The following is a 24,922-nucleotide window of genomic DNA, read 5'->3' as shown; positions in this document are numbered from 1 at the left end:
GATATTATAGAGTGTCGCATATACAATTCCAAAACAACCCACGCAGCATTAAGAGTTGCGTGCAACCATTCTTAAAGTAAAAAAAAAAAAAATATATGAAATTAATGGCAATATTTACCGCCGAAATTACTATATCCGCATTTAAATTGCCAAATTTACAAACAATAATACGAACAAGTAAGTGATGCGACCGAGAAATTTTGAAATTTTTATTCAAATTTAAAGAATTTGACATGATATAGTCCAACCTAGAGATGCTATTATAAATTTCCAGGAAACAGTCATATTTGGAAACTGCATTAATGCCCACTCCTACTATCCATAACTCAAGTTTTGTCTTTTTGGGTGATGATGAGTGGACTAGTGGAGGCGTTTGTTTTAGAAGAGAGAGGAGTGAAGCAGATAACCGTCTATTTTTAGCTGCATGTGCCTTGTATACTGAGTAGTCATGCGTTCCACGCCAATGACGAATAAAGTAGAGTATCTTCCTTTCTGCTGCTCATGACAACTGACACTGAAACAGAGTTCTCTGGTTAAAAAGTGTGAAAGTGAGAGAAAAGCAAATACAAACAAATTATACTCAACTGCTTCATTCATTACTGAAAAACTCAAACACTTTTGTACTTCAAACGTTTAGTTTCACTGTAGCTTCTAAGCGTTTGAAACACCAGCTTCTAGTTCGAGGTAACCTTTTTTCTTCAAGTCTTTTTCTTTGTGGTTTTAGTAGATTTATGTTTGGTTTTGAGAGTTTTATGTAAGTGGTTAGTGTATATAAGTGGCTAGTGTATGTAGTGGATTCTCCAGCTTTCTTGTGTTGTTTTCAATGCTTCACTAGCTATTGCCGTTTTGTTGGAGTTTTGTATTCAACATTTCAATTACAAGTGTGTTGTGTTTGACTTGGAAAGTGAAACCAGGTTTTAACTTTTAAAGTGTAATGAATGAACTTGGTGTTATTTAATGTTCCCTTCTTCACTACAAAACTCAAAAAACAGTTCTTTTCCTTCTTCTTGTTTTATGTTTTTTTGGTGTTCTGTTTACAACCTTCAGTGGGATTTCCGACCAGTTCATAAAACTACAATAAAGCATAACATCCTTGTTCCTTACCAGGTTTGATTTTCCAGCTGACCCTGCCACCATAAGTTATATATCTTTTTGTGTGTAAAACATTTACCATTTTATTATTTTGGACTTCCTACTGTTGTAAGCATTTTCCATATACTGTATAACCTCTGTTTCAATTACCTAAATCCTAACCTTAGGCGAGCTATTATGTCATGTGATTAGTGACACGTTAAAACACCCAATGTTGACCAGTCTTCCATTTCAATTACAAGTGTGTTGTGTTTCACCAGTCTTCCATTGATGTATTCTGTTATCTTTATTATAATCTTTGGCTCTATATTTGAAAAGACCTACTCTTTAACAAATTTCGCTCTTTTCTGTAGCGAAGTTATGCACTCTGGTGGGCTTGTATTTAGGCATCAAGAGAAAAACAGTCTGCTTCAAGTTACTTGGTAAGTTGGTTGACTGATTGGTTATCTAGGGTGATTTTTTACTTGTAATAAATAAGAAATTGACGAAATTTTTAGTAATTAGTAATTAGCTTTTAATGTTTGCTTTCAGCTAATTTATTAGTAGAACAAGCAACAATTTAATTTCATGATGATATTCAGTTTTCTTATGTCTTTGTTAGTTGTTACTAGTCGTCCCTAGAGCAATTTGAACAACATGTTTTTCTAGTCACAATGCGTGAAAGATTTCCTTTACATGTCAAGTCTCTCCTGTATTGGAAAAGCTGTTTGAGTCGAGTGATATACTGGTGTCAGTGGTGTGTGAACAAAGTATCCAATTTTGGAATTCCTTGCTGTTAAACTTTTGTGCTAGACAAAGACAAGTCAATAGGAATTTCATTAAGGTACTGGTGAGTACAGTACCATAATTTCTAATGCCAATCAGGTTAAAAAAGAGCTTTGACATGGAGAAATCGAACTCCGCATGGCATCAATATGTTAATTATATGTTTGAATTTGGATGAACAAATCTACTGTTATAAACATACAGAAAGAGAGAAATTTGTAAAATTGGAAAGCAAAACTAATCCACTTTTCGCGCGTTTGGGTTGTCACAGGGTTTCTGCTGCCATTCTGGATTAATTTGAGGCTTACAAGCATTCAGATCGAACATGTTAACACCATTCATTGTCTTCAGAACCAGCTGTGGAATGATAAACGCAGTTCTAAGACGGCGTGCTTTCATTTTCATCATAATTTGCTTCTTCCATTCGTCCTGCAATGGGGCAGATAGTTCTGATGACCTTGAGTCATTACGTACTCTCAGAAGTTCTCTATTTGAAAGGAGACAACTTATTCCGAGCTGGTTCAATCGAGAAGTACCACCATGCAACTGGACAGGAATAACATGTATGGGTGACAAGGTTCATGGAATAGACTTATCGTGCGGTAATTTTCCATTGGATCTTCCATTTCCCAGCTGCATTGGAGAATTCAATGAACTTAAGTATCTTAACCTAAGCTCCTGTGCCCTGACTGGCCAAATTTCTAGCACGATATGGAATTTAAAAAATTTAGAATCCCTTGATTTAAGTCGTAACAGATTATATGGGACGCTTCCTCCAGTTATTTCTAACCTGAAGATGCTGAAACAATTAGTGTTGGACGAAAACAGCTTTACTGGCAGCTTACCGTCAGCCATTGGATTGCTCAGAGACCTTAAAGAATTATCAGTACACGCTAATTCTTTCTCAGGAAGTCTTCCAGCAGAGCTTGCGAATTTACAGAATTTGGAGTCTCTGGACCTCAGTGTAAACTCTTTCTCTGGAAATCTAGCTTCCATATTAGTGAATCTAACAGGGCTGTCATACTTGGATGCTAGTCAAAACAGATTCAGTGGACCTATCTTCCCGGAGATTGGAAGTTTGGCCGGACTTATAAGATTAGATCTCTCCAGGAATGTACTTACAGGATCAATACCATCAGAAATAGGAAGATTGACTAGCCTAGAATCTCTAATAATTGGAAACAACAAGCTCAATGGGGGAATACCAGAGACAATTGGGAATCTGGAAAAACTGGAGGAACTTAGTGCGGAGAGGTGCACACTTACAGGAAAAATCCCTGAAGCAATTTCCAATTTGAAAAGCTTAAAGTTTTTGAATATAGCAGAAAACAGTTTTGAAGGCGAACTTCCTGCAAGTATTGGTGAGCTTACAAATCTGCTTTATCTTGTTGCAACTGATGCAGGATTGAGCGGAAGCATTCCACGGAGTCTGGGTAAATGTACGAAGCTTATGACTCTAAACTTAGCTTTCAACTCCTTTTCTGGGCCATTACCAGAAGATCTAGCAGGACTGGAATCAATCAGCTCCCTTGTGCTTGACTCAAACCATCTGGCAGGTCCAATTCCCAAGTGGATTTCAAACTGGACGGAAGTGAACTCATTAATGTTAAGTAAGAACCTCTTTGACGGAACTTTGCCCCTGTTAGATTTGCAGTCCTTGACTCATATTGATGTCAGTTCAAATCAGCTTTCTGGAGAAATCCCACCCAAAATATGCAATGCGGAGTCATTGGCCATTCTTTCCTTGTCGCAGAACAATTTCTCTGGTACTATAGAGAACACTTTCAGGAAATGCTGGAAACTGACTGATTTGCTACTAGTCGGGAACAATTTGTTTGGCGAAATACCAGCATATCTTGGGAAGCTTCAGCTGGTTACCCTGGAAATGTCCCATAACAAATTTAGTGGCGGACTTCCGCGTGAACTCTGGGAATCCCACAGCCTTCTGGAAATATCGCTCAGCAACAATCTGCTTGAGGGTCAGATCCCAGGAGTCATATATGAAAACTTGAACCTACAAAAGCTGCAACTAGATAATAATCTCTTTGAGGGCACCATTCCTAGTTCTATTGGCAAACTCAAAAATCTGACGAACCTGTCACTTCATGGGAATAAATTAAATGGAGGGATTCCGCTGGAACTCTGCGATTGCGTGAACCTGGCATCTCTGGATCTAGGAGCAAACAGGCTAACCGGTCCAATTCCTAGATTGATATCTCGCCTGAAACAGCTTGGCAATCTTGTACTCTCTGAGAATCAACTTTCTGGTTCGATTCCTGATGAGATTTGCTCTGGGTTTCAGAAGTTGCTTCTACCAGATTCCGTATTCACTCAGCATTATGGCATGCTTGATCTGTCCTATAATGAGCTTGTCGGTCCCATTCCGACAAGTATTATGCAGTGCACTATCATATCGGAGCTGCTGTTGCAAGGAAACAAGCTTAATGGAACTATCCCCCACGAGATTGCATATCTAACAAACTTGACCAACCTTGACTTGTCTCTCAATTCTCTGACAGGGCCTGCTCTACCCCAGTTCTTCCGGTCGGAAAGACTTCAAGGTCTTGTACTCTCTTACAACCACCTTACTGGATCGATTCCTGATAGCATGAGTTCGTTGTTCCCAAGTTTGGTCGAGCTGAATTTTTCCAGCAACAAGCTCACTGGTCCCTTGCCACCCTCTGTTTTTAATATGAAGAGCCTGGCCACGTTGGACGTCAGCTTGAATTCGCTAACAGGTCCTATCTCATTCTGTAGAAGCAATGATCAGATAAGATCTCTTGTTCACCTGAACGTCAGCAACAACCTTTTCTCGGGAACTTTAACCGAGACGCTATTCAATTCAACTAGCCTTTCCACTCTAGACATTCACAACAACAGTCTTGGAGGGACCCTGCCCGTGTCATTCTTGATCAGTCAATCCTCTTTAACATATCTTGACGTGTCGAACAATAAGTTCCTATATGTTCCTTGCGAAATCAGTAGCATGCTCGGCCTCACCTTTGTTACCTTTCCTGGCAATCCATGTTCAGTGAACGACTCTTCCCCTGTTGTGCAAAATATCTCCCGATCTCCAGTTGATCGAGCCTATATCTGGGGCGTTGCATTTGGTGCAACATTCAGCTTTCTGTTTTTACTCTTTGGTATCCTCAAGTGGAGAATACTACTAAAAGAAGCTAAAGCTCTTGCTCTATGCAAGTCTAAACCTGCAACCACAGTTGAATTATCTTCCAAAGATGATGAAATGCTGATTAAGAAGCCAAAGGAGCCACTGAGCATCAATATTGCAACATTTGAGCACTCTCTGCTACGATTGTGCCCTGCTGATGTGTTTGTGGCAACTGAAAATTTCAGCAAGACTCACATTATTGGTGAAGGTGGATTCGGTACTGTCTACAAGGGGTTGTTGCCCGAGGGCCGGATGATTGCTGTAAAACGACTGAATAGCGGGCACTTCCAGGGGGACCGTGAGTTTTTGGCTGAAATGGAGACTATTGGAAAGGTCAAGCATGAGAACCTTGTTCAATTGCTTGGTTATTGTGTCTATGGGGATGAGAGATTTTTGGTATACGAATACAAGGAGAATGGGAGCCTTGACATGTGGTTGAGGAACCGGGCAGATGCAGTTGAAGCTCTAGACTGGCCAGTCCGCTTCAAGATATGTCTAGGATCAGCCCGGGGGCTTGCTTTTCTGCATCATGGATTTGTACCACACATCATTCACAGGGACATCAAGTCTAACAATATCTTGTTGGATGGCAGCTTCAAAGCACAGGTGTCTGACTTTGGCCTTGCACGCATTATCAGTGCATGTGAGAGTCACGTTAGCACTGTTCTTGCTGGAACTTTCGGGTATATACCTCCCGAATACGGACAGACTATGATTGCCACTACCAAGGGTGATGTTTACAGCTTTGGGGTAGTGATGCTGGAGCTGCTAACAGGGAGAGCACCAACAGGTCAGGCAGACATGGAAGGGGGCAATCTGGTAGGATGGGTGAGAAGGATGACTGAGATGCAATTGCATGATGGGCTGCTTGATCCATGTATTTTGAGTTTCGGACAGTGGAAGTATCAGATGTTACGTGTTTTAGCTGTTGCAATGGCATGTACACTTGATGAGCCATGGAAGAGACCAAGTATGCTTGAGGTGGTGAGGCAGTTAAAGGAGATCAAGTTAGAGGGTTGTGGGCAGTTACCAGTAAAACCAACTTAAAATCACAAAAGGCATTCCAGTTGACAATAGACAGAAGCATCTGTAACTCTGTAATAACCTGTAAATAAGTGATCGAACTAAAAATATTACAAAATCATGTTACTATATGATTTTATTACCTCCCTTATTTCAGATGCTTATATAATAGAAGTTGAAGATGTTGCTTTCTGTGTCCAAATTTTCTGTGTCCAAATTTACTCCATGGGAAGGTAAATAACTATACTAGAAATTGGGCTCTAGACACTTTCTTTAGTGTGTTTTTTGTCTAGAGAAAGACCAATATTATTTTTTGATTCTACTCCAATTTTAACAACACCCACTTTTTAGGTGTATTAACTGTTTTTAAAACTTCTTATTTCTCTTTTTTATCTTTTCATTTGTAACTCCCAATTTTTTCCACAAATAAATAATACGAAAATTTAAAATTTAATGTGTGTGTCAATTGTAGGTGTGTGTGTCAATCGAGGCTACTCATCAGGCAAGGATGCGTGTGTATTGTGCCAAGATATACTACAATCAAATAATACAATTGTCTTATAAAAAAAAACCATTTGTCCTTTTACAATTTCACAATTGAATTACATCAAATAAAACTTAAACATGCTATTCAAAATTATCATAAATGCATTTTAAATTGTTAAGCTGTATTGAAATTAGTTGTAATCAACACATATTTTTTCCGTTTTTGAAGTTGATGTTTTCCACATTGTTTTGGTCTCTTCAGAAATTCATCTTAGTTTTAATTGGAATTTTGTAGATTTGGGATGAATTTTAGTTATTTTGATTAACCCACTACTCTTTTGGTAACTAATTTAGTTTGTAGTTTTTTTTTCGTTGGTAGTTGGCTTCTTTAGTTAGGACTAATAAAAAATTCAAAATTGTAAAAGTCAGTCTAAAATAAGTAGAAGGGAAGAACCTCGAGTTTTGAAAGTCAAATCCGCGTATAGAATAAAATCGAAATTTTGGGTTACCAGTACTTAACATTGGCCCCCAGTTTCCAAGGACCAGGGTCGAACCAGAGACAAAACCGAAAAATTAGTGAGAGATCCAAAAAAACAAAACTATAACAAATGCAATGCTTGGATTCCAGTATACTTCTTCTTCTTCTAATTGACTCGATACAAGAATATCAGATCTAGAGATCTCACTTTTAATTATTAGGTTTATTCGTCATGGATAGAAGAAGATTCAGTTGTTATTACGTTGTATTCTTACTCTTTCTCTTCTTGCTTGCTGCTGTTTCTTCTGCTCAGGTGAAATTTTATAACACTTTTATTTCATTTGTTGGTTAAACTCATTTTATCTGTCAATTTATTTAACATTTAGGAAGCTCAAGTTCTGCTCAGGTGAAATTTTATAACACTTTTATTTTATTTGTTGGTTAAACTCATTTGATCTGTCCAATTTATTTAACGTTTAGGAAGCTCAAGTGAGAAAAACACTTTTTTATTTTATTTGTTGGTTAAACTCATTTGATCTGTTCAATTTATTTAACGTTTAGGAAGCTCAAGTGAGAAAAAAACCTTTAAGAGACCTTGGAAGGCGTAGTAAAGTAAGTGTATTAAATTGTTATACATTGTTTTGAAATTTCAAACAATTTAATTATTTGTATATTTTTGGGAGAGCAGATCGTGTTAGAGGACAATGAGAATGATACGAATGATACGGACCCTGAATTAGCAGTACTTAAGGACACTACGCATCTTGATCTTTCAGATACTGTTGGTCTTGGAATTTTGGATGCTTTTTTTGCGAGTTTGTCTATGATCTTAGTTAGTGAGGTTTGTACTTAATTATTTTCAATAAATTTCATGGTTTTGTTAGTTGAGTTTTATTACTTGCCCTGATATGTATTTTATTTAATTGCACTAAATGCTACTAGATTGGAGACGAGACATTTATAATTGCGGCGCTGATGGCAATGCGCCATCCCAAGTCAATTGTACTATCTGGTGCCCTTTCGGCATTAGTTGTGATGACGGTAAGATTGTTGTGGTCTAGGATCTCTTCCACTGATTTGAGAGAATTAAATTATTAAAGGATTTCACGTTTAAACTTATTGTTCTTGTGAAAAAAAGGTACTATCCACTGGACTTGGTAGAATTGTGCCTAATTTGATATCAAGGAAACACACAAATAGTGCTGCTACAGGTAACAATTTATCTTTATACTATAAATAATTTTTCTCTATAGGTTAAGCTTCTTGTTGTTGGAGTTTCTTTTACTCATTGGTTCACAAATTTCTCATTCAGTAGACGTGTTTTAGTACTTGTACTGGGTAATGCTTCTGCTGTATATTCTGTAAACTAATTGAGATTAGCATCTTGTAAACTTATGTTAGTCAGTGTCTGGCTGTAAATCAACCAGTATATGTGTTTACTCTGTACCACGTACATGCATGCTCTTACTACATAATTGTGTATGGGATGTAAATGTATGCAATGTGTTTCTATAAAACACGAGTGAAACTCCAGTCTAGTATGTAATGACACTGGACAAGTTTAGTTCAGCTTCTGGTCTGTGTGTGTAATACCCATCAGTTTTAAGGAAATGGTATGCCTGATCATCCACACCCCACTCTTGTTTTACGGGAAAGCTTCCCAAGTTGAGTACTTTAGATTTACATGTTTCTAACAGTGCAAGTACATCAATGAAACTATAATGCTTAAATAATTTCCTTAGTCCTTTGGTGTAAGTATTTCATGAGACAGGATGGGTAGCCTATGGCTGTTGGCATGTGTAGCCATCTTCATCTGTGATTTATTTATTTATCTTACCTTGGTTTACACTACAGTTCTTTACGCATTCTTTGGGTTGAGGCTGCTTTATATTGCATGGAGATCAGATTCAAAGGCATCACAGAAAAAGGAATTGGAAGAAGTAAGCTCTCTTCTATTTTTCTTTCTTTTGCACTGTCATGTATTCGGATTTACTTGTACTTCTGCTTCTGACAAGCTTAAACACGTATCTCTCTCTTCTTGTCTGCATTTTTACTAATTACTTTAATAGTAAGATGGTAGGAACATCTTAATATTTAGCTAAGGAAGTTAAGATTCTTGATAGTCTTATCCCCTAAGGTTGCAACTGGTAACTGTTAAGGTTTTGAAGGACAAAATTCACCTCTTAGCCCTTGGATGTCAAATTATACTGGATAGTCTGCTACTCAAATCAAGTAACATATTATACTGATACACTAGGTTATATTTCCTTTTATCTACCTATATTACTCAATGATTCTATCAGCTATATTAATTGAAGCTACATAATACTTAAGGTTCACTGGAGATGATCTAGTGCTTATGAACTGCCTTATTATTTATTGCAGGTGGAAGAGAAACTAGAGACACAGCAAGGGAAAACAGCATCTCGTCGTTTCTTTTCAAGATTTTGTACACCAATCTTTTTAGAGGTGTGCTCTTTCTTGTATTTTGTTGTATCTTGATTCATAAATGCATTAGGTTTATCAGTATTATTTCTTGAAGTCATGTACTGTGCATATTATTTGTGGCACCCTATTAATTAGAACATGTTTCCTACTTTGCATGCAGTCTTTTGTTTTGACATTTCTAGCAGAATGGGGAGACCGTAGTCAAATTGCTACAATTGCTGTAAGTTGTTCTTTTCCTTGTCAAATTTATATGTGGTCATTTCTTATCATGCTGACATCAGTAATTATCATTTGTACATACTTCTTAAGTTCTTATCGTGATATTTTTACGTGTCATAACAAAAAGGTGAGTTGGTGACTAGATGTTAGTTGCACTTGCTTATTTAAAAAATGATACTTCTTCTTTCTTTTGGATTTACATTGGCTAGTGGGAATTAACATTTCAAATAAAATAAAAAACACACAGATGATCAGGGTTTCAGATTTCACTGGTGTATTTTTTAGTTTATTTTGCTACAAAATGTCATTGAAGATATCCCTCATATCCTAGGTAGAAGCACTTCACAAAATATTTTTTATCTTGTGAATGTAAGAAAATCACATTCATCCTTGTTATTAAAATTTTCACTTTGCACAATGTATTATGCGAGTAAATACCAAGTCTATTGGATGAATACAAATTTACTGCAATTATTTTGATCCTGTAGCTTGCAACGCACAAAAATGCAATTGGAGTGGCTGTAGGAGCAACTTTAGGGCACACAATCTGTACGTCCATTGCAGTGGTGGGAGGAAGCATGCTAGCGTCCAAGATTTCACAAGGCACAGTAGCAACAGTCGGCGGCCTGCTATTCCTCGGGTTTTCCTTGTCGTCGTACTTTTATCCTCCACTGTGACTTCACCAGTCGTTAAACGAGACCTACATCCTGTTTCCTTCTGGTCCCATGCCGAATCCATTATATACTGCGTTCAACTCTATTATCAATTGTATTCTTTTGTATACTCATACTTGTAGACAGTGGAAAATATATACTATTCAGGCTAACTGCTTTCTCATCATAGTTGTAGTTGCTATCTAATTTCAGGAATTTTGCTTTGTTTTTTTTTTTAGGAAGTAGACCGAATGTCTTTAACTATTTCAGTCAGATTCCCTGACACATTGACATTTTCACAGTGAGTACTGGAATATCACTCTCAACCGACTGATAACATGCAGAAACCTTGTAATTTTTACATGACTGTAGATGCTTTTAAGGAATTATACTACAAATCCATCAATATGATATAATCAAATTCATAAATCTACTAGAGAGCCAGTGATTAAACTAAATTCTAGTGGTAAAATAATACGAAATATTTCCTTGTACTGAATATCTGGAACATATGCAGCGTCTAAGAAATTCGACCGTTGCTTCTACCAGACTTTCAAATTTCCCGCGTTTTCTTTCTCTTTTTATTCCCAGGTCTCAAACATCCATTAGACCCGCAGTGATTAATGGTGAGGTTGATTTACTCCATGCTGAAGCAATTAAAACTGGTAAGTTTCAAAACTTGGAGATTTCTAACTATCTTTTAACTCTATATCTAAGGAGACAAAACTTGGATCAAGCTAGAAACTTGTTTGATGAAATACCCATTCGAGATGTTCGCTCTTGGACAATTCTACTTACGGGTTTTGCCAAAATGGGTTTGCCAGAAATGGCTTTGGGTATGTTTATTGAGATGCAAAACGAAGGAGTTTGTCCTAATGATTACACTTTGTCGTGTGTTTTGAAGTGTTGTGCTAGTGTTAAAAATCTTCATTTTGGTCAGGAGATTCATGGATGGATGTTGGTTAATGGGCAAGGAGGAGATGTTGCTTTGGAGAATTCTTTGTTTGATTTTTATGTGAAATGTGGGGTGTTTGATTATGCGAGAAGAGTTTTTGATTTGATGACTGACAAGAATACTTTGTCTTGGAACATTATGATTCGTGTGTGTTTACAGAAAGGACACACGGAAGCAGCTCTTGATTTGTTTAGAAGACTTCCTTCGAGAGATGTTGGTAGTTGGAATACCATCATAGTTGGTCAAATGAGAAATGGGCATGAAAAAATGGCGTTGGAGCTCCTCTATGAAATGTGTAGAAGCGGAGTTGTGTTTAATGAAATTGCATACTCCACTGCCTTGCTCTTGGTTGCTTCTCAATCTGTTTTGGAAATAGGGAGACAGGTCCACGGGAATCTGGTGAGAAGAGGATATGATGAAAACAAGTTTATAAGGAATTCACTTATTGACATGTATTGCAAATGCGGGGAAATGGAAAAGGCCTCAACCCTTTTCAACAGAAAGATGCAAAATTCAGGAAAAATACACACGTCTAAATCCAACTGTGGATTACTCGAGACAAATGTTTCATGGAGCTCATTGGTCTCCGGGTATGTTCAGAATGGTAGGACTGAAGAGGCTTTTGAGCTCTTCCGCAGGATGGTTTATGAGGCAGTCCAAGTGGACCCCTATACCATCACAAGCATTATTGCAGCATGTGCTGATGTTGGGATTCCAGAATGGGGAAGGGAGGTTCATGCCCTAATCGAGAAGCTAGGATACAACCTTGATGAGTTTCTTGTATCAGCCATTATTGACATGTATGCTAAATGTGGAAGTTTAGAAGATGCTTTGTCTCTCTTTCATCGGAGTAATAGTAAAAATATTGTAGTATGGACATCAATGATATCTGGTTGCGCTTTACATGGACAAGGGCGGGAGGCAATTCGGCTTTTTCAGCTGATGCTGAAGAAGGGGATTAAACCGAATGAGATAAGCTTTATTGGGGTTTTATCTGGATGTAGCCATGCTGGGCTGGTTGAAGAAGGCCAATTTTATTTCAGGGCAATGCAGGAAGAGTATGGAATTGTTCCCAGGGTGGAACACTTCACTTGTATGGTAGATCTTCTCGGTCGTGCAGGTCGCCTCAATGACGCAAAAGAATTCATATACAAGAACAATATCTGCCATCGGAGTGCAGTGTGGAAGACCCTCTTATCTGCATGCAAAATTCACCAAGATATTGAATTGGGCAAATGGGTAACTGAACAGCTACTTAAAATTGAGCCATATAATACAGACTCCTATGTTCTGATATCGAATATCTGTGCAACTACCCACAGATGGAAAGAGGCAGCTGAAACAAGAAGTTTGATGCAAAAGAAAGGGTTTAAAAAGCTCCCAGGTCAATCTTGGATACGACTGGGGAATCGAGTTCACACATTTGTTGCGGGTGATAGGTCCCATTATCAAGCACATGATATTCATTCTTACTTGGAGTGGCTAATTGGGAAATTGAAGGAAGTTGGTTATTCAACTGATACAAGCTTTGCTATGCATGATGTAGAAGAAGAGCAAAGGGAGGCTATTCTTGGCGTCCACAGTGAGAAACTTGCAATTGCTTATGGTATCATGAGCACGCCGAGAGGATCCCCAATTCTAGTCATGAAGAACCTTCGAGTTTGTGTTGACTGCCATACTGCCATCAAATATATTTCCCAGGTAACAGGTAGGAAGATTACTGTCAGAGATGCTCGTCGTTTTCATCATTTCAGTGGTGGTAACTGTTCATGTAATGATTACTGGTGAGCTTCGAGTGTTGATCACACCATATAGTTAATTTTTCCTTGGTCATTTATTTGTTGAGAAGATCATGCCGACATAGGGCTCAGTTCGATTACATTTACTGCGCTTGGTCTGTGGTTAAAGATGAGGCAAAGGTGCTGATAACTTACAGCGGGTGTATTTGGACCCTGACTCACTTGTACTAACAGTGAATGGTATTCACTTTGTGCAACTCTTATTTTCTACGAGGATAAACGTAGTTCCTCTTGCTAGTCAATGAGTATCGTGTACGCTGCTTTGATGGATGGTATGATATCAACTATCAAGGAAGTAAAGCTACATTAGCATGAAAAAATTGACACGAGTGAAGAAGTGTTTTTCAATACAAGGTGCTGGGGAACAAAACTAGTCTGATGAGTTGTACATTATGTCTTCAAATTTTGGTTTTGTAAACAAATTGTGTCATTTGAACCATTTTTACTATGTGCTGATTTTTTCCGCTAGTGTCTTGTGCAGATCAACAAAAGTGAATCGAAATGATACAGTTCCAAGTTCTAACGTAATGTCAATAGGAACAATTTCTTAGTTCTAAAATAATGTTGCTCGGAAGTCGGAACAATTTTTTTTATTTTTTTTTGTAGGCAAGCGGGTAACGAGGTCCCCTACCCCTTTCCATTAAAAGAACTAAATGATAGCTTGTTACAATCTCACATACTCTATGCCTATAGCATCCTCATAAACAATCTTCCTAACATCTTCTGAGAAAGAACTAGGAATTATATCTACCTTCCTTACATTAGGTACATTTTTAGCTAAAGCATCAACCAATTTGTTTGCTTCCCGATACATGCTTTACTGTAAATTTTTCTAGTTGTCCTACCATTCCTTCAATGCTTCTAATTATCTTCCTTGCTTGCCACGGGTACTGCTCCTTTGCCTTCAAGAATGAGACAACATTTGTGGAGTCTGTTCGCGCTTCAAGTCTTCTAATGCCCTGGCCTATGGTTATTTCCATCCCCTGTTCCAGTCCTTGCAGCTCTAGCAATATCTCCATATTCTGGCGGATCTAGGGAGTGGGGCAACGTTTCCGTAAAAAGAAAATAGTTGTTATAATAGTATAGTGTATAATTCACCAAAAAAAATAAAATAGTAGTGCGTGTTAGTAATAGCATCCTGGATCCCTGCTAGTCAATCAACTTATTAATGTGCCAACGCTACTTCTGACTAGGAATAGAGGAATGTTTTCAGTTGTACTTAAGTACTTAATTGTAAACGTTCTCTTTTATGATTGCAAAAGGCTAGTCTATATTCTTTAATTGTACGTGTACAGAGTCTGCCGACGGCATTCTATTGTGGCGCACAATCCCCTTCTGGTTGATCTGGCAGCAAATCAGTTGGATTCTTTGTAATGTACAGTAGAGTCCAATATCAGTTATAAGCGTACGTTCTTGGGCTAGATGCATTTGTTTAAATCAAATGTGGTGTGATTTCCTGTTTTTGTGAATGGACTTGTTTTGACACTCAATCTAATTGTCTACATGGATGTTAACCGGCCACCAGTCTTCTTGCCGTGTTCAGTTGTTTATTAAACTTGTGTTTTTTACTAAACTGGTATCTGAGTGGTTGCAAGGTTATAACATGAAGTTTAAATTCGTTTGCAGATCAACCTAGCCTAGACGAGTATATATACTCCCAAGTTCATGTAACTATGTATGTAAGACCTTAGGATTCTTGAAAAGACCAAAGTTTGAGAATCAAGAACTCGACTCCCAACCTCGTCAACTGAATTGGGAGGAAAAAAAAACTGTAAAAAGCAAACTGTTCTTGTAAGCTTCTCTCTACGACGCTTGTACGTTTGGTACCCCTTCTCTTCTTTATTATTAACCGCCAGGTATAGTGGATTCGCTCACATGCACAATGCCACAATGGTGCAATTATAAAGCTTTACCGAACACATCCCTAATAATAAGTAACTTAGTAGACATGTTCTCCTAGCGAATTTAATGGAAATGGAGAGAAGTAGATTAGCTCGATCACTTGTGTGTGAATTTGGACATTAAACCATGTATGGGGACACTTGGTGAAAGAGTGGCGTACAAGCACAGATTTATCTCAATTATTGTCTGTATTAACAACACAAGAAGCTCTATTATGGAATGTCAACAAGGGTATATCGTGATTTACAATGTGTCACTTTTTCTTAATTTGTAACTTTATCTGCATGGATAGCTCTACATACATTTTCACCGAACTTAGTTTTCAGAACTTGAGAGCCAAGAAATCTGGACCCCTCCATTCAATTTTTTTAGTCGTGCGTATTTGGTAGAACTTGGGTCTTAGCATATCGCCTTTTGCCATACTCTATGGTCTATCTCTATATTGTAAATTCTCTTTCAGGAGGAGTTCAATTTTAGAAAAAAGTTAGAGAAAGAAAGAATATACGGAACTGATGTGCCCATTGCCCACAGAGGAATTAAGTGTGCGAAGTTAATTAAATAGACACAGATGTTAGATGTGTGTGGGCTCTTAAAATATGGACGTGCAATCAGCAAAAAAAGCAGGTCCAATTTGTACAGTTTACCTGACTGAAGCTCTCCAACCCACTCCACAATCACACTCTTTCTCTATCGCACTCACCAAACTATTTCTCAAAAATCATTCTAACTTGCTAACAAAGCCAATACCCTCCCAATATAACAACACCACTTTGAGTAGTATAGTCTCATGCTCTTAACTACCACTCACCTTCTTTCTATATTTTTATTCCTCTTCCTCTATTTTTATTTTTTATTCTTGTTTTGTTGATGAAGAAATGAGAGAGAGAATGGAAAGACTAGTTCTTCTTCCCTTCTCCATTGGATGCACATCTCAGTCTAGCGTGGCAGTGATCGAAAGCAGCAGCCCGAAAAAACCAAAACAAGAACCAGATCCTTCTCCAATAAGTTTGTCTCTCTATGACTCAGCTCTCCCTTTTAACTTGTTTTCATGTTGTTTTTTTCATTGACTAACTGGGGTTATACTTGATATACATTAAAGGAGAAGTTGGAGAGGAAGAGTACTTACCTAGTGCAAAAATGAAGAATCCAATTGGATTGTTGGCTCTTCCCAAGCCTAACATTTCCTCTGGAATACAAAGGTTGGTCAAGAGTTTCAAGAGCTTATCTCAGTTATTCGGTGAGTTTTTGCTCCGACATTGCTTATTTATTCAATATATATTGTAAGTACAACTAGATATATAGCTACATATAAAAGTCTGTTTTTTTTTTCGCTTGGAGGAGTTTGAGCATGTGAATAATAAGAATAAGTAAAAGTATGATCTGCACATCCTTATGATATATATTTTTAGGCAAAACTGGATTTACGCGTAGCAGATTGAAGAAGTTTCCAAGGTCGAATGATATCTCATAAACATTTCAGAAACTTGTCCTAGCTAGCACAAAGAATGTAGTGTAAATATACTTATGCATGCCTAGGGGGTTAGGCGATCAAGAGTTCAAGACCAGACCACACTAGCACCAGGTTTAATTGAGCTTGTTATTCACGAACCAGATTAGCTTTATAGGAGTATTATTCTATTCAATGTTCTAATTTGGTTTTCTTTCCTTCTTGTTTTTCTAAGTGTACAAAGACGATGTTGAAGAAATGGATATGGATATGGATATGGAGATAGGATGTCCAACAGATGTGAAACATGTGACACACATAGGATGGGATGGCTCTGCAACTACTAACCCTTTGATGGGATGGGATGAATTAAGAGCTCCTGAACTTCTCTCACTCCCCACTTACTCGTTAAGGCAATTTGAGCTGGCCATGGCTTCACAAGCTGATTCACCTGTAAATATTGCTTCTTCTAAAGTGTGCTGAAATGATGGTGATGATTATGATTGATGAATGATAACGTGTGTGTAAGGAATGTATTGAGCTTGCAACTATTTTGGACCTTTTTTGTTTAAACCTTCTAACTTACTTGACATGATGACAAATTGGGCAATTGGGCAATGATGAGGATATATACTTTTTTTTTACGGTAATAGGGTGTGGGGGCGCAGGCCATCGGGCGGCTACTATTGTATTTCACAAATTGTGACATGGCATATCCAAAGTCTTATAGGGTATGTGTAGTTTACAATGTTAATTTGAAAGAGTACTGGATCATTGTTGATTTGGTCAACAATGGTTGTTTTGTGATATGAGCTTTTATCAATCAGTTGGTTGGGGTTCTTTTGGTCCTAATTTGAAACAGTCTGGTAGGCACGGGCTATATACTAGTGATATATACACACAATGATTAGATACACATTACTGTTTTATAACCAAATACTTGCAGTAGGCTTCTCCGTGATACCTCACTCGAAAGCTGAAAATCTTTCTTTTTATGGGGATCAAGTAGATATATACGATGCTCTCTGTGTCATCATAATCGGTAAGTTAGAAACAATTGTTGGAGTTATCCCTCACATGAGGAGAGAACCGGAGTCGACGTAAACGGGACAATTCGGCCGCATCGACAAGTTACAATCTGCGATGAAGCGACTTCGCTTCGAGTTCGATAACATAGAGGGGACAGTATTTCAAAACATTCCAGCGCCAGCTCAGCTTCCAGTCTTGGTGTGATCGAGTGAGTGGCCCAAGGCCGAGGCATATTTTGTGGGGCCTTCTTGAAATTTGGTTTTGGAGATAAAACCAAAATCAAGGTTTTGAAAAACCTAACCTAAGAACCAAACAAAACAAGGAAGGATTGGAATCGGACTAAAACAAAAGAGAGAACCTTTCTGAGGAGATCTGACCACGTAAAAGAGATAAGAGTGATCTAGTAAGGGTGAGACTAAAAGGAGAGATTGTAATCTTCCTTCCCATTTTATTAAGAATGGCTCTTGTGGAAGTAGGCATCATTGGTTGAACCACGGTAAATTTTGTCTTGTGGTTTGCCTTTTCCGCTTTTTTACATTATTATTTGTTGTTGATAGTTGTTTAGCGAGTTGGGCATGTTAGTATAGGTAGTTTGTGATATTTGAGATTTATCACGGAGTTGAAGTGTGTTCATACAAGTTATCGTGTGTTGTGGGGAACCGATTGGTATTGGTGTAATCCCCAACAAGTGGTATCGAGCCTTGGTTGAATAGCCTAGGGTGTTATCGAATCTTTGTCGAGGAAGGTGTTTGTGAAATTCACGAGAGAAGATTTGAGGTTAAATAACTTGTAGAGATGGACCATTAGTGAACAACGAATAGGAAGAACTACACCATCTGGAAAGCCAAGATGGAAGACTTGCTTATCTTGCAAGGACTTGGCACTTCCGTTGAGAATGAGGGAGTAAAACCGAGAAAAAAGGCGATGAAATTTGAGTGGAAAAAGCTTGTGAAAAAGCTATTGGGTACATTCGACAATGGATAGGCGGCGGTGTCTTTCATGTGGCCTAAGAGACTACGACCTTCGGTCTATGGAAGAAACTTCGAAGACCTTTATGAGAGGAAGTCGGGTGGAAACAAAGTGCTAGTCGTTAAGAAGTTTTGGAACCACGAAGTACCAAGAAGGTTCTTCAATGTCCGAGCATCTTAATGAAGTCTGAGAATATCATCAATCGGATGCATTTGATGAAGATCAATTTGGGAGGCGAAGTTGAGGCTTTGTTTCTATTAGGCTCTAACCGAAAGTTGGGAGACATTAGCGGTTTTCTACATGGAGCAGCCAAGGATGGAATTGTTACCATGGAGATGGCTACCACGTCTTTGTTAAATGAGGGAGACTAGAAGGAGTGCAAGCGACTCTTCTAACTTCGAGGTCCTTTTCCGAGAAAGCGGGGAGAGGTCGAAGCGAAAACCATCTCGTTCTAGAGGTGATGGCGAAGTAAATCTAGGGGGTGAAGCTAGAACTCTAAAAGGCGAGAGGCAATGTTACTATTGTGCCACCAAAGGCCGGATATGAGTCGAAGAACGAAGAGGGATGAGAAGAATAAGCGTGTACATGAAGACATGGTGCGAGGCGGCGGAAACACGGCGGCGGAGATACTACCGCACTAGTCGATGACCCTAAAGTGGGAATGTGTCGGTTGTGGTGTGTCTTTGTCTTAGTACCTCATGTCGAGGATCTGAGTGGGTGATAGATCTGGGGAGCATCTATCCGTCACACCACCGAGGGGATTCTTCACTACTGTTTTGTGGTGAATATGGTGAAGTGAGGATGGCAAAGTAGATGGAGTCTCGAAGATTATAGGCATTGGAGATGTTCATGTAGAAACCAATGTCGGCTACACCTTGACACTTCGAGGATGTAAGACATGTCCACGACATACGGTTAAGCCTAATTAAATTTGGGAAATTAGATGATGATGGCTTTGTAAACTCGTTTGGTAGCGGGGTATGGAAGTTTGGCGGAGGTTCCATTGTAGCGGCGGAGGAAAGAAAACTTGCTCTCTTTACAAAAACAGGCTAGTTTGTGTAAAAGCGATGAAGCGAATCTGTGAAGAAGAAACTTCATCCGAAGCGTGGCACAAGAGGCGTGTCACGTGGGCATAAAAGGGATGGAAGTTCTTGCTAAGCAAAAGGCCATGCCGGACATTAAAGGTACACATTTAAGTACATGTACTCTTGTTTGGTAGGAAAGCAACCGCGAGGTGTCTTTCCAAAGATTCGATCTCCACGAAAAGGATCGCGTCCTTGAACTAGTGCACCACAGACTTATGTGGTCTATATGAGTGAAGTCCCACTTGGGGAGCCGTACTTCTTGACATTCATTGATGATCGTCAAGAAAGATATACCTATAGTCGAAGACCAAGGATGAAGTACTTGGCGTGTTTGAAATTCCAAACATGGTGGAAAGAGAGCTGGGAAGTTGTTGAAGTGTATTCGCTCGGATAATGGGGGTGAGTACATTGGGCCATTTGAAGAGTATTGCGAGTCATGGGATTAAGTCATGTGATGGCGGACCGTTCCCAAGACACCGCCAAATGAGAATGGAATAGCGAGAAGAATGAACCGTACAATTGTAGAGAGGATAAGATGCATGCTATCTCGCTCTAAGCTACCTAGAAGCTCTTGGGTAGAAGCAATCGTCTGGCCGTGCATGTGATCAACTTTGTCACCGGCAAAGCCTCCGAATAGTGATTATCGAGGAGAGTATGGTCGAGGAGAGATGTTGATTATGGATACTTGAGGTATTTGGGTGCGGGGCATTTGTGCATATTCGAAGGATGAGAGATCAAGCTTGATGACAAAGCCAAGCGGTGCATTTTTACGGGTTATGGAGATGAAAAGTTTGGTTACAAACTCATGATCCGATTAACAAGAAGGTAATCGGAAGTCGAGATGTTGTGTTCTTAGAAGACCAAACCATAGCAGACTTTTGAGGAGGAGGGTGAAGCTACTGGGCTTTCTGATGATCTTGTTGATTGAGAACGAAGTTCTTTGTGGAGCGTCGCGAGAAGGCATTGAGAATCACGAGAGAACCATGAGTTTGAAGCTCATGATGAGAATCTATTGCTCATGATGGGATAGAACCTATTGGTATAGAAGATGCAGATGAGATGCATGAACCACCCACAAGCAAGCGAAGTGCAACCTCACGAGGCACCGGCCGGATGGGGCAAGGAGAGTCGACATAGAGGAGAATAGCTTCAACGGTATCCACCACATCGTCACGTGCTACTATCGGATGGTGGAGAACCTATGTACTATCAAGAGGCACTTGAAGGTACGGACAAAGAAAAGTGGTTGAAGGCCATGCATGACGAGATGGATTCTTTGCATAAGAATCACACTTATGAGTTAGTTGAAACCCGGGGAGAAAAATTCTCAAGAATAAGTGGATATACAAACAAAGTCAAGCATGAGGGAGAACAATCCTCACCCAAGGCACAAAGCTTCGCCTTGTTGTGAAGGGATTCGGTCAAAGGAAAGGGATTGACTTTGATGAGATTTTTCTCTCTGTAGTGAAGATGACTTCTATCCAGGGTGGTATTGGGTATGGCGCAAGTATGAACCTAGAGGTTGGCGACTAGATGTTAAGGCGGCTTTTCTTCATGGAGACCTTGAAGAAGATGTCTACATGGACCAACCCGTGGAGGGTTTGAGGTCAAAGGCAAAGGAGCACCTAGTATGCAAGGTGATAAAAGAGCTTGTATGGGTTGAAACAAGCAGAGGACGATTGGTACATAAAGTTTGACTCCTTTATGGTGAAGCAAGGATACAAGAAGTACGCTTAGATCATTGTCGCGTTTGTTGGAGAGATTTCGGATGGGGATTTCATAGTCTTTATTCTTTGTATGTGGATGATATATTGATAGTTGGCCCAAACATCAACAAGATATCAAAATTTGAAGAAAAGACTTGAGTAAGTCCTTTGAGATGAAGGATTTGGGTCAAGCAAAGCAGATACTTGGGATGCGGATCACTTTCGTGGAGAAAAGAGTGGAAAGTTGTGGCTTTCTCGAAAGCTACATTGAGAAAGGTGTTGAAGAGATTGACATGGATCAATGGCCGGGTCGGTTAATAAAACGGTGGCGGTTCCGCATGACCAAAGAGATGTGTCTAAGGGTGAGCATGAGCGAGTCAGATGGAAAAAGATTCCTTATGCATCCCGCGATGGGCGGTTTGATGTATGCCATGGTGTGTACTAGACGGATATTGCTTTTCGCCGTTGGGGTAAAAGCGATTTCATCAAATCGGGTAAAGAACATTGGGAAGGTGTTAAGTGGATATTGAGATATCTCAAAGGCACTTCCAAATCATGTTTGTGCTTTGGTGGAAGTAAGCCCTTACTTGAAGGCTACATGCGATCACGGACATGGCGGTGATGTTGACTTCGATGAAGTCCACCTCAGGTTATCGGTTACTTTTTGAGGGGGAGGCGGTTTCTTGGCAATCTAAGTTGCAAAAGTGTGTTGCCCTCTCCACTTCTGAAGCCGAGTATATTGCAGCCAGCGAGTGTTGCAAAGAGTTGCTATGGATGAAGAGGTTCTTCGACGAACTAGGGCTTTGGGTTTGTAGTTTATGTGACGGTCGAGGCGCCATCGGCTTGAGCAAGAATCCGAGTTTTCATTCTAGATCAAGCACATATTATATGCGTTATCATTGGATTAGAGAAGTACTTTCGAAGACAAGCATTTGTGTATATCGAAGATCCATACCGACAAGAGCGGTGGGATATGATGACAAAGTCTTCACGAAAGGTAAGTTTGATGTTTGTTGTGCTATTGCGGAATGGCAAAGCACACCCTCCTCTGTTGATTTGGCAATTGCATGGAGGTAGCCCCCCATTTCGGGGGGGGAGATTTTGAGTTATCCCTCACATGAGGAGAGAAACGGAGCGGGACAATGGGACAATTCGGCATCCGATGGCGGCGAGAGCGCCAGCGCTCGATAGAAGCGCGACTTCGCTTCGAGTTCGATAACATAGAGGCGACCAGCTCAAAGTGGCATAGGGTATCGACTTCAGTCTTCATTGGTAGCGACTTCGCGCTTTCGGAGTGGCAGCGCCATTTCGAGGCATATTTTTTGTGGGAAGGTACCGAAATTTGGTTTTGGAGATAAAACCAAAATCAAGGTTTTGAAAAACCTAACCTACGAGAACCAAACAAGTCGGAAGGATTGGAATCGGACTAAAACAAAGAGAGAGAACCTTCTGAGATACAACCACAGTAAAGAGATAAGAGTGATCTAGTAAGGTGAGAGACTAAAAGGAGAGATTGTAATCTTCCTTCCCATTTTATTAAGGCGGCTCTTGTGGAAGTAGGCATCATTGGCGAACCACGGTAAATCTTTGTCTTGTGGTTTGTTTTTTCTTTGCTTTTACATTATTATTTGTTGTTGATAGTTGTTTTAGCGAGTTGGGCATGTTAGTATAGGTAGTTTGTGATATTTGAGATTTATCTGGAGTTGAAGTGTGTTCATACAAGTTATCTGTGTAGTGGGGGAACCGATTGGTATTGGTGTAATCCCCAACAACAATAATACTCCTCTCATAGTCTCATGCATCTACAAGGCGATTTGCGAAAAGAGAATACAAGACCAAACATCCATCAGATTTAAAGGTAGTGATACAATGACTATGGCCAGGGCCGGATCTGAGATTGTGGGGGCCTAAGGCGAGTTTTTAAAATCAGACCTTTGTAAAACTCAAAATATCAAGTAAAAATCATATGCATATTGTTTAGAGAGTAATAATTCATTTTAAAGGTCTTTTAACATCAAATTGCATTGGTGTAAGTGCCTTCTAGCTTAGTTGGTAAATAGACCGAGTTTCTGTACACCAAAAGGGATGAAAAATTGCTCAAGAATATTTCCATGGTCACGAAACAAAATTTCATCTGCTTTGTAAGCTTTGTAACCAGATAGACCCGAGTTTCGTACACAAAAGGGATGAAAAATTACCGAGATAGCTCCCAACAAGTACACCAATAGTAATCCGCAAGGGATCGATAGCTATGACACTGGAAAAATTTGGAAGTTCAAGTAGTGAAATACCATGGAAATATTTCCATGGTCACGACACTGGAAAAATTTGGAAGTTCAAGTAGTGAAATACCATGGATCCTCATGATTAACTTTTTTGCTTCAAGAGCTAAAACCATAGCCTCATTGAAAGTGGTTTTGGGTTTCTCACTTAATTGAACTCTAGTTGCATCCAATCATAGATGGATATAGGGGGTGCATGTAGGGGCGGTCACACCCCTTGAAATTAGAAAAACTCCACTACCACATAACTAATTGTCTAGAAAAATCTTCAAACTATAAGTACTCGTAGCCCGCAATTATTTTAGCAAACTTCCACTACCGCACCCCCAAAATTTTCACAACTATAGTGAGAATATAATCAACAAAAAAAAAAAATAGTGTGAAAAAAAGACTAATAAAAAATATTCCAATATTCCAATAAACCAAAGTTTTTTTTAACTTTTCTTTGTTCCCTTACAAAATTATCATTTATCATTTATTTTAAGTAAAAAACTATTAAAGATGGACAAATGTGTCTTTGAATGTTTAATGAGTTAATGAGACTAAAACAAATAGCCAAACGCCCAAAGCCCAACCGGTAAGTTTGTATAATTCTAATCACCTATAACAAACCCATAATTTCTTCTTCTTTTCTTTCACTCTCAATTCTTAAACAAGCTCAACAAAAAAAAAAAAAAAATAAAAAACAAATTCAGAAAGGACTTGCGGCGCAGCTTGTTGCACGCTTGTCCTAATTATTTGTAAAACTCGTTATCATTATCAATAAAGTTTTTACTTAAATAATAATAATAATAATAATAATTTTTTTTTTTACTTTCAATAATAATCTTTTATAATTTTCTCCACATGATAGTAAAATTATATAGACTTATAGCATTATAGAAAGTTAACAATTTGTTGAATTGTTGTAGACTTGTGAACTAGATTATGCAGATATATATAGACATAGTAGTATTAATTAATAACTTAAGTGCTTAAGTAGTTAACTTCATCAGTCCATATTAAATTTTTAGTAGTCAACGAACTCTAGTTTTGTGAATTAAAATAAATGTATAATTTTGTTGATCTTTATTGTTTAGACCTTTTGACAAAATAAAAATAAAAATAAAAATAAAAATAAAAATATATATATCGATCTTGGCTCTGTCTCTGCATCCAATGAGGCTTCGTCTCTGCATCCAATGAATCTTGGCTCCATCTTTGCATCCAATGAGGCAAGAAGAAGATAACTAGGACTGGTGCTTTGAAGTACCTGAAGGCATCGACATATCGATCTTCTCTCTATCTATAATATCTCCAGACATGTGTAACATAGATGATTGAGCAAGAGAACACAAAAACCTTCTGGGTGGACGTACTGCACAGCCAGATCAGCACCTTGCTCAAGAGCATAACATGGTAGTTCACGGTGAAAT

The 24,922-nt window shown here is 38.8% G+C and overlaps 3 protein-coding genes across 5 annotated transcripts; all 3 read left to right on the top strand.

The window, feature by feature from the left end:
- The first annotated feature begins 421 nt into the window (after positions 1-421).
- LOC147473807 (leucine-rich repeat receptor protein kinase MSP1-like) lies at positions 422-6,251 on the top strand. 2 transcript variants are annotated; one of them, XM_086587013.1, is made up of 3 exons: positions 422-684; positions 1,451-1,514; positions 2,129-6,251. In XM_086587013.1, the coding sequence occupies exon 3, from the start codon at positions 2,183-2,185 to the stop codon at positions 6,071-6,073; it is 3,891 nt and encodes a 1,296-aa protein (XP_086443139.1). In that variant the 5' UTR covers positions 422-684; positions 1,451-1,514; positions 2,129-2,182; the 3' UTR covers positions 6,074-6,251. The 2 variants fall into 2 exon arrangements, with proteins under 2 accessions (XP_086443139.1, XP_086443138.1); XM_086587012.1 differs by having other exon boundaries at positions 1,446-1,514.
- An 801-nt stretch (positions 6,252-7,052) lies between these two features.
- LOC147473806 (putative pentatricopeptide repeat-containing protein At3g23330) lies at positions 7,053-13,201 on the top strand. The gene is given in 10 exon segments (XM_086586980.1): positions 7,053-7,326; positions 7,575-7,625; positions 7,702-7,854; positions 7,956-8,054; positions 8,152-8,224; positions 8,868-8,953; positions 9,399-9,482; positions 9,622-9,681; positions 10,169-10,400; positions 10,951-13,201. Coding segments are annotated over 10 exon segments (3,045 nt in total). The 5' UTR covers positions 7,053-7,245; the 3' UTR covers positions 13,077-13,201.
- Positions 13,202-15,723: 2,522 nt separating this feature from the next.
- Positions 15,724-17,244, top strand: LOC147473805 (CRIB domain-containing protein RIC4-like). Of its 2 annotated transcripts, none has more exons than XM_086586991.1 (3): positions 15,724-15,994; positions 16,089-16,226; positions 16,681-17,244. In XM_086586991.1, exons 1-3 carry the CDS (start codon positions 15,865-15,867, stop codon positions 16,917-16,919), a joined length of 507 nt encoding a protein of 168 aa, XP_086443117.1. In that variant the 5' UTR covers positions 15,724-15,864; the 3' UTR covers positions 16,920-17,244. The 2 variants fall into 2 exon arrangements, with proteins under 2 accessions (XP_086443117.1, XP_086443116.1); XM_086586990.1 differs by having other exon boundaries at positions 15,763-15,994; positions 16,672-17,244.
- The last annotated feature ends 7,678 nt before the right edge of the window (positions 17,245-24,922 follow it).

This window comes from Coptis chinensis, unplaced genomic scaffold (assembly GCF_015680905.1).
Source record: "Coptis chinensis isolate HL-2020 unplaced genomic scaffold, ASM1568090v1 utg1761_pilon_pilon, whole genome shotgun sequence".
NCBI lineage: Eukaryota > Viridiplantae > Streptophyta > Magnoliopsida > Ranunculales > Ranunculaceae > Coptis > Coptis chinensis.
The sequence above is the reverse complement of the archived record's forward strand: the minus strand, read 5'-3'. Positions and strand labels throughout refer to the sequence as shown.